Genomic DNA, 15,180 nt, shown 5'->3' with positions numbered 1-15,180 from the left:
CACATTCCCACGGGACAATTGGACCCTCGTCCGCATCCACAGACCTGGGAAATTTTTAAGCTGCTCTTCAGGACCAAAACAAAATAAAAAAATTCCTTCCAGTAGCACCTTAAAGACCAACTGAGTTAGTTCTAGGTATGAGCTTTCGTGTGCATGCACACTTCTTCAGAACCAGTTTCTTCCCATTCCCCCCCCCCCACCCATTGATCCCATCTCTAGTCTGTCCATCCTCTCAGAAAAATTAACATTAACCATGGAATTTTAAAAAACCATTTTGTGTGTGTGTGTGGGGGGGGGGTGTTCTCTCTTTTTGAAAGACCTACATTGGCTCCCAGTACGTTTCCGAGCACAATTCAAAGTGTTGGTGCTGACCTTTAATGCCCTAAACGGCCTCGGTCCAGTATACCTGAAGGAGCGTCTCCACCCCCATCGTTCAGCCCAGACACTGAGGTCCAGCGCCAAGGGCCTTCTGGCAGTTCCCTCATTGCGACAAGCAAAGCTACAGGGAACCAGGCAGAGGGCCTTCTCGGTAGTGGCGCCCGCCCTGTGGAACGCCCTTCCAGCAGATGTCAAAGCGATAAACAACTACCTGACATTCAGAAGTTTTTAACGTGATATTTTACTGTATTTTGGCTTTCTATGGAAGCCACCCAGAGTGGCTGGGGAGGCCCAGCCAGATGGGCGGGGTATAAATAATAAATTATTATTATTATTACTTGTGATATTTTATATCTTTATATACTGCTAAAGTATTATTGTTTGGTGGTTGATACATACCATATTTTTCTGTGTATAAGAAGCCCCCATGTATAAGAAGACCCCTATTTTTTGAGCCCAAAATAAAGAAATAAAAATATTTTAAACACCAAACAGAACAACTTTGATATTGTATTAAATATCTAGGCAATCACCAAAACCTGTGAGCTAATCCTTTTTGTAAAAAAATAAAATAAAAATGCACTCCTATGTCTACTCACGAGTAAGTTCAAAGGGACTTATCCCAGGACACAGGGCTATAGGCTTAATTTCCTCTTTGCTCCACAGAGCTCAGAAGAGGTTAGAAAGATGTCCTGCCTTCACTTCCACTTCCGACTGGAGAATTGCCATTTGCAAGACCATGATAAAAATGTTGAATGAAAACACCTATTCCTATTTGTTGCCCCATCTGTTTGGCACTGGTTGTGTAGCAGGAACCCCCCCCCAATCATTCAGTTTGTACAACCTTCACACACACTCACACTAACACACTACATATGCTACGCTTCTATTATAAATTCATAGAAAATCAACCATACATCGGATTTGCACTGCTCCACTTTTATTTTACTCCATGAAGGAAGGACTACAAAATGGGGAAGGTTTGATACAGGGCAGCCATAATCCCTTCAGCATCCCAGCACATACACAGGAGCCCTGCCCAGTTGCTATGCCAACCCTGATGGTCCCAGACAGAAGACAATCAAGATCACAAAGAACTTGCATATGGGAGTGGATTCAGCACAGACTGGAACAAAGGACAATAATCAGCTCTTCCCTCTGGGGGCAGGAAACTGCAAACTCCCCTCTGTCACCTGGAAAGTACTCATGGGGAGGGGGAAAGGGGGAACCAGCCAGGTGACAGGACACTCAGGTTACCACAACTCCTCCCTCACCCCCTCCCTTCTGTGATGTATGTATGATGTTTCTGGGGGTGGTCTTGATCTATAGGATGGGAATTTCAAAAGTCTTTATAAGACCTGACAGACCATTTTTCTGAGTCCCTCCTCTCTCCTGCAAGTGAGGCTCCCCTGTTGCAACAGTTCAATAAAGGCCAAGCCTACAGGCTGCTGTTTTGCTCCAAGTTATCCTGGTTGGTGTCTTTGTTTTTGTCCAAGGGAGCCCTCGGATTTTTCCGTTAACAGTTGCAATGCTTCCGTTGAAAACAGGGTGGGGAACTATTATAATTGGCATTCTTTTCATCCCCCCCCCTCAATTTGCCCACAACTGACTGTATTTTTAAAAATAGGGGGTCAATAGGGTACCTGCTTTCTCACTGAAGGACGCGGGTGGCGCTGTGGGTAAGACCTCAGCGCCTAGGACTTGCCTATCCCATGATCGGCAGTTCGAATCCCTGCGGCGGGGTGCGCTCCCGTCGTTCGGTCCCAGCGCCTGCCAACCTAGCAGTTCGAAAGCACCCCCGGGTGCAAGTAGATAAATAGGGACCTCTTGCCAGTGGGAAGGTAAATGGCGTTCCGTGTGCTGCCCTGGCTCGCCAGATGCAGCTTGTCACGCTGGCCACGTGACCCGGAAGTGTCTGCGGACAGCGCTGGCTCCCGGCCTCTAGAGTGAGATGAGCGCACAACCCTAGTGTCTGGCAAGACTGGCCCACACGGGCAGGGGTACCTTTACCTTTACCTTTCCCACTGAAATGGCAGGTATGGCTGAGGCTCACTTCTCTCCTGGTTGTGGGATTCCCACAATATTGCAATAAGGCAATATTGCCTAAGTCAGGAAGACCCCCCGAAAATGCCCCCCAAGGAATCATCCCAACCTGTCTGAAGCCAGAGATCTTCAGAGCTTTATGCAACCTTTGTAGAGGCCGGTAAGCAAGGTGGACTTAGAAACCCTTTCTCCCACTGCCAAAGCCCCCCCTCCAATTGCTTTCTGGGCTTTGAAGACTCTTGTGGCATCTCACACAGTCCCTTCCAAGAGGTTTTCCCATCTCTCTCCCTCTTTCTATTTATTAATTTGTTTTCACAAAGTGCGCCAGGCTGCAATCATGCAAGTAAGTTGTGCGTTCTGGACCGACTAGCAAACAGGTCTCTGATTTTCCTATATTGCCACATAAGCTTCCCTGAGTAGCAGCAAAAAAAGAAAAAAAGGGGGGGGGATTTTGGAACTTCCATTCATGTTCAGTGTAGGTTTTGGGGGAGGAAAGGGAATCTGAGAAAGGGATTGAGGCTGAGGAAGGTTTTAAGTGATGCCCATGCATAATTCTGGTTTTATTCATAAAAGATGATGGTATTGTATCTCAAGTTGGAGGTTGGAGAGAGAACATCAAAACAGGAATATTGCGGGAGGGGGGGGTGTTGCTGTTGTTTCCTAAATTATTTTCTTGTTTCTTTCCCCCTTTGCACCACCTGCACTGACAGAAGTAGCCTATTCCCAAGGGAGAGAGAACAGGCAAGTTTGGGGACTGACAGGGGACCCAATCAATCAGTGTCATTCACAAAACTGGCCTGGGAAGGGAGAGTTGTATCATGATTGACACAAGGGATGGCCAATCACCGTTCTGCAAATATGGTGTCTCCTTAAGTGTATGTCAGCTCAGTCCTGAAGAGAATGAAAATGTCATGATGGCCATGAATATGCACTTGTCTGCCTGCACCTTCAGTCAAGAGAGTCTCAGGTTCCCTTTCTTGCTCACGAAAAGGAAGGGCAGGAGCGTCTCTCCTGAGAAGGGGGCTGCCAGGAATGTGCAGAGGCGGACTGCTGTATCTGCATCGTAAAAGGACACCCGTCCCCCTTCACAGTTCAGGGCCACTCGGATCCTCTTGGGCTCCTCACTTGGAACAAAGTCCTCATGGGGGGAGCTCAACCTGTACCTACCGCCCCACTTCCCCAAACCCCAGATCCCGTCCCTAGGACCAAAAGAGAAAACACCCTTCCTCTTCGCAGACTTTCTGGTCACCCCCATCCCCCATCTCTCCTCTCTTCCCACAATGACCTCCCAGAAATGTCTGCCTGACGTGAAACCCTCACATCCCAGCACATAGTCATATGTGTCAAATCTCTCAGGGTTGTCTGGCAGGTCTTGATAGACTTTCCCCCATCTCACACTCTTTCGATCCTCAGACAGGATGAGGCGGGGATGTGCTGTGTCTGGATCCAAAGTTATGTTTTCTGTGAGGGCAGAAAGAGAAGAGAAATGACGTCAACGGGGAAGCTGTCTCTTTTTTACGGCACATGACAGAAACAGCATCCCCTCTGAAATGAACAGGGTCTCCATGGCTCTGCATTCGAGACAGGGATGTTCATCAAGTTCTTAACAACGATTCTTGAAACATTTGCAGTTCCTTAAGGGTTCAAAGTATTTAACACACAAGTTAAGTCAATCTTACTATTTTTCAGATGGGAGGACAGAGGCTGAGAGACAGTGGCTTGTCTAAGGCCAACCCCATTATCTCTTGTGGTTTGGTTAGAGCGATGCAAAAAATTGATAGTTCTATCTTTTAAATTGACAGCTATCATATCGTTTGTAAGAATGGTTTTCTTTTCCTATGAATTACGCTAATGCATTTATTGTTACAATCCTAAAATAAAGGGCAATTAACTTTATTAAAGCCAAACCCAGTAAAACCTAGGAAGCGCCATTCCCACCTGTCACCTTCAATGCAAAGACCCCACCCTGGCTCTCCAGGCCTCATTTGTCTACATGACTCATCTTTTTCTTCATTGTTCATATTTATGGAAAAGGTGGGCAGTGGAAGCAGAATGAGATGCCCATTTAGAAATCAGTCAGGCTGGTGGACATTAGGAAGAAGATCTGCTCTGCATCCTCTCACCCCCTCCCCACGTTGTAGAAAGTTAGTCAAGCGATTTCTTTTTAAAGACACACATTTGTACAGCGGCCTTTGGAGATTAAGTGTGATGTTGGATGTTGCCAGTGCTGCTATTAGCCTTTTCTTTCTTTCTTTCTTTCTTTCTTTCTTTCTTTCTTTCTTTCTTTCTTTCTTTCTTTCTTTTGTTAAATGTAATGTGTTTTTATAGTTTATTGTATTGATTAGCCTTTATGCATTTTACTCACTGCTGTTGTCAAAAAGAATCCCAGAATATAATTTTGAAGATAAGTAGGACTTTCCTTTATGCTGCCATCTGCTACAGCTTTTCCAGCTCTTATGATTCCCCTTTTGTAGTGCCCAGGATCAGGCCGGACTGGACTTCTGCCTTCCCACGGAGCCTTTTCCCCTGGTCTGTGGTGTAATTCTGCCCTGCTCTTTTAAGCTTATTAAAGTTTCTCTAGTTTAAGCAGAGACGTCATGTCTCCCCTCCAACACAAAGGCTGAGGGAAGACCCCCATCTTGCAGGGAAGCCGGACCCCTGGAGTTCACACTCAGGCAGCCCCCAGCTCCCTCCACTGACACCAGAACCCATTCACCCTCTAGCCCCCAAAGGTTGTTGCAGCCATTTTCAGAGCTATTTGTGTTCATACATTTCCCACTCTTAAACCTTACTCTTACATAAACTCTCCTAAAAGTGGTGAGGATCTTGTATGGCTCAAACGGATATTCGGATATATTATTGAGATTCGGCACAGACTATTTATTAATTCTTATTCTTATTCTTATTCTTATATTAAATGGGTATATTGTTAAGATTTGGCACAGAAAAGCCAGCCATCCTGGGCTGGGGGCTTCCTAAGAGTCTGGAGGCTCAGGCCAAGGGCCCCTCTAGCCCAACACGCTGCTCTCACAGAACAAATGCCTCTGGGAAATAAGGAAAAATAAGGCATGGATGGAAGAGCTGCAGTGGCCTGGTTTTTAGATCCCATCTTCTCCTTGCCCTGGAAATGGCTGGGGAAACCCAGCCAGATGGGCGGGGTATAAATAAATGGGGTATAAATAAATTATTATTATTATTAAATGTACCTTTTCGCAGCTGAAGTCCATATTCCACAGTGTCTGGAAGAGAAAAGAGAACAGAGATTTAGCATCACACCATCATTCAGAACACAAACCTGGCAACAACAATATGAGCTCATGAGATTGTAGCCAGGGTGGTGCACTCCTGATGTTGTGGACAACAAGCCCCATCATCCCTAACCATTGTCCATACCAGCTGGAGAGATTCCAGAGCCCAACAAGAAGGTTTTACAGTCCCCTTTCAATTGCATAAGAAAAATCATGGCAAAAAGTAGTATGAAAATTTATCTGGGATGGGGAAAAAACAAGAATTAAATATAAAATTCTTACAGATACAAAAGAGGTGGTTTCTCTCAGCCAGATTTAAGATTACAGTGGTACCTTGGGTTACATACGCTTCAGGTTACAAACGCTTCAGGTTACAGACTCTGCTAACCCAGAAATAGTACCTCGGGTTAAGAACTTTGCTTTGGGATGAGAACAGAAATCGTGCTCCGGCGGCGCAGCAGCAGCAGGAGGCCCCATTAGCTAAAGTGGTGCTTCAGGTTAAGAACAGTTTCAGGTTAAGAACAGACCTCCAGAATGAATTAAGTACTTAACCCGAGGTACCACTGTATATTATGAAGTGTCCTGTCTATGTTGGGTGAGAGATTGGATTTTGTTAGAGGATACAGATTTATTAGATTTTGAAGGCTATGACAATAGATTTGGATGGCACACATATTTATGGTATGATAAGGTAAAAGTGGGACATGGGTGGTGCTGTGGTCTAAACCGCAGAACGTAGGGCTTGCTGATCAGAAGGTTGGCAGTTCAAATTCCTGCGACAGGGTGAGCTCCCGTTGTTCGGTCCCAGCTCCTGCCCACCTAGCAGTTCGAAAGCATGTCAAAGCGCAAGTAAATCAATAGGTACCACTCCGGCAGGAAGGTAAATGGTGTTTCTGTGCGCTGCTCTGGTTCGCCAGAAGCAGCTTAGTCATACTGGCCACATGACCCGGAAGCTGTCTGCAGACAAATGCCAGCTACCTCAGCCAGCAAAGCAAGATGAACGCACGACCCCAGAGTCGTCCGCGGCTGGACCTAATGGTCAGGGGTATCTTTACGGTAAAAGTACATAAAGGTTACACAATAAGAAAATCTATGAGGTGTGGAATAGATATAAAAATTTATTGGAACGCAAAACTCCTTGGTGGCTCTGTCCATTAGAAAAAATAGCGGTAAAAAAGACAAATATGAAAGGAGAGTGGGCCACCTACAGAGATTTATTGAGAGATAGGAAGTCAGTTAAGATTTAAAACATTTGAAGAAATAAAAGAGTCATTGACGGATTGGTTGAAATATCGAAGTACCGTATTTTTTGCTCTATAAGACTCACTTTTTCCCTCCTAAAAAGTAAGGGAAAATGTGTGTGCGTCTTATGGAGTGAATGCAGGCTGCGCAGCTATCCCAGAAGCCAGAACAGCAAGAGGGATCACTGCTTTCGCTGCACAGCAAGCCCTCTTGCTGTTCTGGCTTCTGAGATTCAGAATTTTTTTTCTTGTTTTCCTCCTCCAAAAACTAGGTGCGTCTTGTGGTCTGGTGCGTCTTATAGAGCGAAAAATATGGTAAATGATGTGTTTAAGGAGGACAAAAAGAAAAACAGTTTTGATACAGTAAGATATAGGCTGGAGATAGACTTATTGGATGATAAAAGGAAAATATTATTGAAAATGCACAAACTATTATTGGAATGGCATACTAAAGATGAAGAGGTTAAAGGTGTGATGATACAATGAGCTAAGGGTTTTGGATATAATATCCAGTTAGAATCTTGGGAAAGGTTGTGGAAAGAAGGTATTAACTTTACAGCATGCAGTGCACTCAAAGAAAATGTTATGAAAATGATGTATAGATAGTACCTAACACCATCTAAACTAGCTAAAATGTACAAGACAAAAACTATTAGCGGTTTAGCGGCTTTTAGCAGATCAGCTGATAAGCGGCTTAGGAAAAGGGGGGGAAACCTGCAGGAACTCACAAGACATTTCGTCTTGCAAAGCAAGCCCATAGGGAAATTCGTTTTGCGAAGCGCCTCCAAAACGGAAAACCCTTTCGTCTAGCGGGTTTTCAGTCTTGTGAGGCGTTCGTCTTGCGGGGCACCACTGTAAGCATAAAATACTTTCAGCCATTGTTTAATACCTCTGAATTTCTTCATGACAGCCTCCAGAAAGGGATTTATATCACAGAACTCCCAGAGCCTCCACTTCAGGGCAGCAGGAAAAGCCACAGGGGGATCCTCTAAGTTCTCCTTCTCCTGAGACCTGGGGGGAGAAGAACGAAGTCAAGCCAACATCTTTCCAATGCAAGGAACTTTCTGAGAAGGCAGGTGTCTCATCCTGATGATAAAGGCACCATGGATATATCATGAAGACTTGGGAGCAGAGTTCTTCCTATGGCAAAAAGGAGCATCTAGATGACGCTGTTAGGATATAGTTCTGTTCCACCTTAAAAGGGTACAGGCAAAAAATGATAATAATGAAAGGGTACAGGCAAAAAAATAATTTAAAAAAAGGGTACAGGCATGATGTTTGTGTGTCACATGCCTGTTTACTTCCAGCACTCGCTGAGAGCTGTTTTGCTGGAGACAAATGGAAGCAGACATGTTTTCCTTTGTTCCTGAACTATGCTGAATAAAATGCTGTACATTATGCTTGCACATCTCTCTGTCCACCTCTTCTGCTGTGAGATGATTTACACACTCTGTTGACAGAGCGTGCACGGGTCTCTAAACTTATCTGAGGCTCGTGTCACTATTTGATGCTGTTCCCAGGGAGACCGGCTGGTGACTGGTGGCTGGAGCCATTTGGGGGTCTTCCTGGCAGTATCCCAACAGACGTGTGGATCTAGAGAAGACCTAACAAGTGGAATGAAAACCGACACAAACCTGCTTCCAAAATATACTGAAGGAAATAAATGAATATGAGATTGAAAGTAAAGAAGCTGATATATGCAAATTATTTTTTGAAGTAAAGTGATTAATACTGGGACCTTACGCAGAGATTTTAGGACTACACCAGTTTTAGTGAAGCATTTCAAGTGATTAATGAGCAAAACAAAATAGATCTGGTATGTGCATTTCTAAAACATAAGGAAGTTCAGAATGCTTTAGAATGGATTTTGCAATTAACATTAAAAATGTATTTTAGCACAGTGGTTATATTTTGAAAATGGAGAAAATATTAGAAATTAAAGCAGTATTTTCTAAACATGGAAGATTCTCAAAATTCATGAGTGTCTGTTGCTTTTGTTTAGGGGACAAGGCTCTCAGCAGCTACTCTTCACGATGGCTGGGCCAAAGGCAGTGGTGCCTCTGAACCACAGGAGGGGAGTGTCCTCTGGGGCTCGGATCCTGATCACGGGTTTCCCACTGGCATCTGGTTAAGCACTGTGAAAACAGGATGCTGGACTAGATGGACCACTGGTCGGATCCAGCAGGGCCCTTTCTCACATTCTTATGGCTGAGGAAGAACCTTCAGGAGCCTGAAATACACTGGATATTTAAGGGTAAGTTATACTGAAGGTAATTACAAGCCCCTTTGGGATGTCCCCCCCTTTTTGTATCAATTGCAGAGTAAATGAATCCATCACAGAGAAGGGCCTTCAGAAATATGGGAACAGCTTCCTGTCTGTGATTGTAGATGGGACCAATAGCTACAAATGACAATGAAAACGTGTCCCTCTTTTTGACTGTGATTTTGTGAAATGGAAGCAGGAACGGGAAACAGAGTTTCTCACTTGTTAAAGAGAAATTTTCCTAGAATCAGAATAAGGCAGGGCTTTTCCATCACTTACCTCTGCAAGAAGCTTCTGATATCCTGGAAGGAGAGAAAGAAAGAAGTTAGTGGAGACAGTTCTACACAGACCACTTTGGTCAGTTTGTTGTTATTATCAATTTTGTATACCACCCTATACCCACAGGACTCTGGGCGGTTCACAAGATTGCAATATAAAAACATAAAATACATAATAAAAACAAAAACAAGAGCAACCAAATAATCCAAACTGTCTTCAGGCACAGCCCCAAGCTATGCACCCCCAAGCTATGTACCCACTCCTTCAGAGGAAGTGCAACCCCACCAAGAGCAGGCCATCTCCCACCCTTCTGGTCTAAGGAACCACCCACTAAGAGTGCCCCAGTCTTTTCTGGATTGCCTTTCAATTTGTTGACTCTCATCCAGTCTGCTAGAGAGACGAGACATTGGTCCAGCACTTCCACTGGAAGGTGTAAAGGAGAGTCACCAGCATATTGCTGACAACGGGCTCCAAAGCTCCGGCTGACCCTAATCAGTTATCAATATTAAGCAGCTGGGGATGCGGGTGGTGCTGTGGGTTAAACCACAGAGCCTAGGACTTGCTGATCAGATGGTCAGCAGTTCGAATCCCCACGACGGGGTGAGCTCCCGTTGCTCGATCCCTGCTCCTGCCAGCCTAGCAGTTCGAAAGCACATCAAAGTGCAAGTAGATAAATAGGTAAACGGGAAGGTAAACGGCGTTTCCGTGCTCCTCTGGTTCGCCAGAAGCGGCTTAGTCATGCTGGCCACATGACCCAGAAAAACTGTCTGCGGACAAACGTCGGCTCCCTCGGCCAGTAAAGTGAGATGAGCACCGCAACCCCAGAGTCGGCCACGACTGGACCTAATGGTCAGGGGTCCCTTTACCTTTTATTAAGCAGCTGAATAACACTTGCAGGGAAACAGAGGTGGGCAGAGCGCTACTGGCCTAGACTTCTCAGAGACCTCTGGTTGGCCAATGTGAGAACACGATGATAGAATTAAAGGGGCCTGTAGTTTGATCTAGCAGGGCCCCTTTTGTGACCCGAGGACTGACGTCTTTCACCATTCATGCACCAATTGTTTTCTTTACAGCAATTTTTTGGGGGAGTGGGGGCTAAGGCATGTTATCCTCCTGCCTATAGTCTGAAGCAGCACACTCCACCCTCTCGCATCAGGATGAGGCCTGACCTGCAGGAGTTCACTCGCTGGTTCCTGAAGCTTCTCCTCCATCTCCCGGATGAGGCTGTCAAGAGAGGAGACTTCCCTGGAGAGTCTGGCCAGCTGCTCCTCCCTTTGGGCTGCAATCTCCTTCTCTAGTTCTTCCATCTGGGCCAGAATACGTTTCTCCTGTTCTTCCAGAAACTGGTGCAGTTGCCTAAACTCTGCCACTCTCTTTTCCCTCTCTGCTTCCATTTGCTTCTGCAACAAGTATATCAAAAGAAGAGAACAGTGGGCCAAAATCAGGCATCTAGTCTGCTGTTGCAGGATGAAGAGGCCAGTTATTTGAATTCCCTTGGAAGCGAACACCTGACATTTTAGAGACATTACGCCAATATTCAGCAGGGAAAGAGTTTCATAAGCACAAGCCCACCCCCTCTTTTAAACCATCTTTCGTGTTCTGTGGGCGTTAAGGCTGTTAAAAAAGAAATCTCTTTCTGTATTCCATTTTCATTTCCCCCCAGATATTGATTCTAGACCATAGCACTTCTTCACCTTCAAGTAACAATGGTGCTTACAAGCAGATCTTGGGTGTTCTTTTCTGTGTTTGCTTTAAATACTAGAATTTTCTCTCTCCCCTTCCTCACATGTTCTAGGCAGCTGCTGATCTGATTCTGAAAAGAAAACAAAGTCCAAGTTGGGCTGTGTTACACATTAACAGGCAAGCTGAATTGTATGTTTGCTCCCTGCCCCACATCTCTGGGTCTTTGGCAGAGGTTTCCCTTTTTCATCCCAGATGAGGCAGAAATAGAACGGCTCTATATCAGAGCTGAGAAACATGGGGGTTTTGCTATTTGTTCCAATCCCATTTTTCATTCAGGGGGTCAGAAGGCTCACTTTAATCCCCAAAAAAGAAGAATAAATGTTTATTGTATAAAGTTTCAGAAGTTTAGTTTTATCAGGCTACACATGATCTCTTGCTGGAGAATTCCTTTTGGGCTGCAAGAGGAGAGAATACATTACAAAATTTATTTATTTTTTTGAAAGCCCCTCTTGTCTGCAGCTCTTCCACCCCCAAGAAAGACCCTCTGCCTTTTCCTACCTTGTACTCCTGGGACGCCTCCTCTAGAGGAACCACCTCGTGGCTTTTGTGCTCCTTGGATCTGTCACAAACCAGGCAGATGGGGCTTTCGTCCTCCTTGCAGAAGAGCTTCAGGGGCTCCTGGTGCTTCTCGCAGACCCTCCCCTTTCCTTCTGCCTCCTTTTCACCTCGAAGACGGAGTTTTTCCACAACATTTTTCAGCGGCCGATTGGGGATGAGGGTCCTGTGTTGAATGATTTCCCTGCACTGAGGGCAGGAAGCCTCTCCCTCGGATTCCCCCCAGCACTGGATCAGGCAGGCTCGGCAGAAGTTGTGCCCGCACTCCGGGATGATCACTGGATCCCTGAAACACTCCAGGCAGATGGGGCAAGTGGCTTCCTCACAGAGATCCTGCACGGGACCCCCAGAAGCAGCCATGGCTGCTGCCTCGCCAGGAAGAGAGAGACTTGATGGCTTAGATCACAGCTGCCTGACGAGAGGGGGAGTTAGGTGGGACACAGAGTCTTTGGGGCATGGGAATTTATATATTAATGAAAATGGGCGTGTTCCCTTTCCAGGAAATTCAGACGCTATGGCTTGAGATAACCTTTGAGTTGGCTGGAGCTCCGAATCGCTTTGACATGGTGAATTCACACACACACTTTTTTAAATGGAGTGCTCATCCTTGGTAGCTGCTCTTTTAAAGACCCATTTCCCTGTGTGAGCTGGTGGAGTTTGTTGTAGTTTTTTGTTGACTATCAGCACGTCAACCTCAGACTAATTTGCAGGCTAATGAATGAACTGCCGTCCCCCTCCCCTGCCTTGCTCCACTCAGAGCTTTTTTCTATTTAGTAGCCACCGCATACAGAGGAGAAACAACCCAGCCCTCCATCCCGGTGCCAATTTTTAGTGAGTCGTTTGGCAAAATCGCCCGCGTCCGATAATATGCAACCTCTGGAACCAACTCTGCAAACGGCCTTTGCAAACAGCTCCGCTAAATGGTACCCCGATATTTGCCAATCACACCGCAGGGCACCTATTAAGAGCAGGTGCTTTCACTTAGCCCCATTTTCTCAATGAATGCAGACCTTTGTCGGTGAAATATCACATTGTTATAAGAATTTTAAGGTCTCAAATATAGAACACTCATGAATGCACACATATCTCAATATATGAACCATGTGTCTGAAATAGTATGGAAGAGTCATTTTGGCTCTCCCAATGACCTCAAATATTCCTCTGCAGTAAGAGAGTCCAGTGGGGAAAGACTTCCCATTGTCTTTTTGTTCGCAAATCCTGTCTTAAGGGCGTATTTGTGTGTGAATAGGGTGAACCTGTGACCTGGACTCAGGAACTAAAGTATTAGCCATCACAAAAGAATGGCCAAGCTGCCCAGTTAATGCAAACTGCGAACATTATCAGGTATCCTGGCAAACAGAATTTCTGCTGTTGACCGCCTCCTGTGGGGGGGGGGGGTGTGTGTATTGGTGGAGGGGGTCTTGGGCTACAGGGTGGGTTATTTCAAAAGTCTATATAAGAGTTTGTGCACCATTGTTCAAGGTTCTCTCCTCCCTCCTGTGTGTGGGGAGTGGGGACCCTGTTGCGACAGTTTAACGTAATCAGGCTTACTAGTCGCTTTGCTTCTCAATATACAGTGGTACCTCAGTTTACGAACTTAATCCATTCCAGAAGTCCGTTCTTAAACCGAAACCATTTTTAAACCGAGGCACGCTTTTCCTAATGAGGCCTCCCACCGCCAGTGCCCTTCAACCATTCAGGTTCTGTTCTTAAACCAAGATAAAGTTTGAAAACCGGGACACTACTTTGCAAAGTTTGTAAACCGAATCATTCGTAAACAGGACTGTTCTTAAACCGAGGTACCATGGTACAGTGGTACCTTGGGTTACACATGCTTCAGGTTGCAGACTCCGCTAATCCAGAAATAGTAGCTCAGGTTAAGAACTTTGCTTCAGGATGAGAACAGAAATCATGCACCCAGAAACAGCCATCGCCAGGAAGAGAGAGAGCTTGGTTGCCTTTTCTTCGCTTTTCGCATGCGAATTGCTGTTCCGTTTTTTTCCTGAGAGGAGATTATTCCATGGTGGTGACTCAAGATTTCCCTTCCGCTCCGCAGATGTGGAGTTAGCAAGGAGATCTGGGATATCTCCTCTCCCGCCCAGGAAATTCAAGCAGGACGACTCAGGATCTCGGCTGCCTTAGAGATGTGTCTTTAAGTGGGACAGGGTCTCTTTGATATGGAAATTTATTTATTTGTAATGAGAATGGGCAGAATTCCTTGCTTCTAATTTAAAGAGCCATGCACCTAGGAGAGGCAGAGATAAGTGCTTTTGATTGTTTCTTTAGCTTCACTGCCAGCCTCGAACGCCACTGAATGAATGACTCTGCCGACTCCTTCCAACTGCAGATCACAATGTTCAGCCCAAACTCCACTACGATGCACATTCCCACGGGACAATTGGACCCTCATCCGCAGCCACAGACCTGGGAAATTTTAAAGCTGCTCTTCAGGTCCAGTTTCTTCCCATTTCCCCCCCACCCACTGATCCCATCTCGTCTGTCCATCCTCTCAGAAAAATTAACATTAACCATGGAATTTTAAAAAACCATTTTGTTTGTGTGTGGGGGGGGGAGTGTTCTCTCTTTTTACTTGTGGTATTTTATATCTTTATATACTGCTAAAGTATTGTTGTTTGGTGGTTGATACATACCATATTTTTCTGTGTATAAGATGCTCCCATGTATAAGAAGACCCCTATTTTTGGAGCCCAAAATGAAGAAATAAAAATATTTTAAACGCCCAACAGAACAACTTTAATATTTTATTAAATATCTAGGCAATCACCAAAACCTGTGAGCTAATCCTTTTTGTAAAAATAAATAAAGTGCACTCCTATGTCTACTCAAGAGTAAGTTCAAAGGGACTTATCCCAGGACACAGGGCTATAGGCTCGATTTCCTCTTTGCTCCACAGAGCTCAGAAGAGGTTAGAAAGATGTGCTGCCTTCCCTTCTTCCAATTTGAGAATTGCCATTTGGAAGACCATGATAAAAATACTGAATGAAAACACCTCTCCCTATTTGTTGCCCCATCTGTCTGGCACTGGTTGCAATGCTTCCGTTGAAAACAAGGCGGGGAACTATTATAATTGGCATTCTTTTCACCCCCCCCCCTCAATTTGCCCACAACTGACTGTATTTTTTAAAAATAGGGTGTCAATAGGGTATCTGCTCTCTTGCTGAAATGGCAGATACGGCTGAGGCTCCCTTCTCTCCTGGTGGTGGGATTCCCACAAATAAAGGGATGGGCAGACTTCAGACTTGGGAGATTTGCTTTCATTTCTAATCCGAATGCTGAGATCCAGAAATGGACCCAGGTGCAAAATACGAGTTTATGGAGGGAAGCTCCTGAAATCTGCCTCTCACTCAAACTGGATTGACTCCTCCTGCAGACATTCATGATAAACACAGGAAGGTCTGAAGAGGAGCTA

General features: G+C 45.3%; 1 protein-coding gene across 1 annotated transcript in view; it reads right to left on the bottom strand.

Moving 5' to 3' along the window:
• Nucleotides 1-15,180, bottom strand: part of LOC309336316 (uncharacterized protein) — a 100,797-nt gene that overhangs the window by 26,527 nt on the left and 59,090 nt on the right. The window contains exon 13 of the mRNA XM_081851938.1: nucleotides 5,628-5,660. Coding sequence (XP_081708064.1) covers nucleotides 5,628-5,660 — 33 coding nt within the window. The remainder of the gene's footprint in view (nucleotides 1-5,627; nucleotides 5,661-15,180) is intronic.

This window comes from Podarcis erhardii (genome assembly GCF_964252035.2).
Source record: "Podarcis erhardii genome assembly, chromosome: 2".
Taxonomy (NCBI): domain Eukaryota; kingdom Metazoa; phylum Chordata; class Lepidosauria; order Squamata; family Lacertidae; genus Podarcis; species Podarcis erhardii.
Note: the sequence above shows the minus strand (reverse complement) of the source record. Positions and strands in the feature narration are given on the sequence as shown.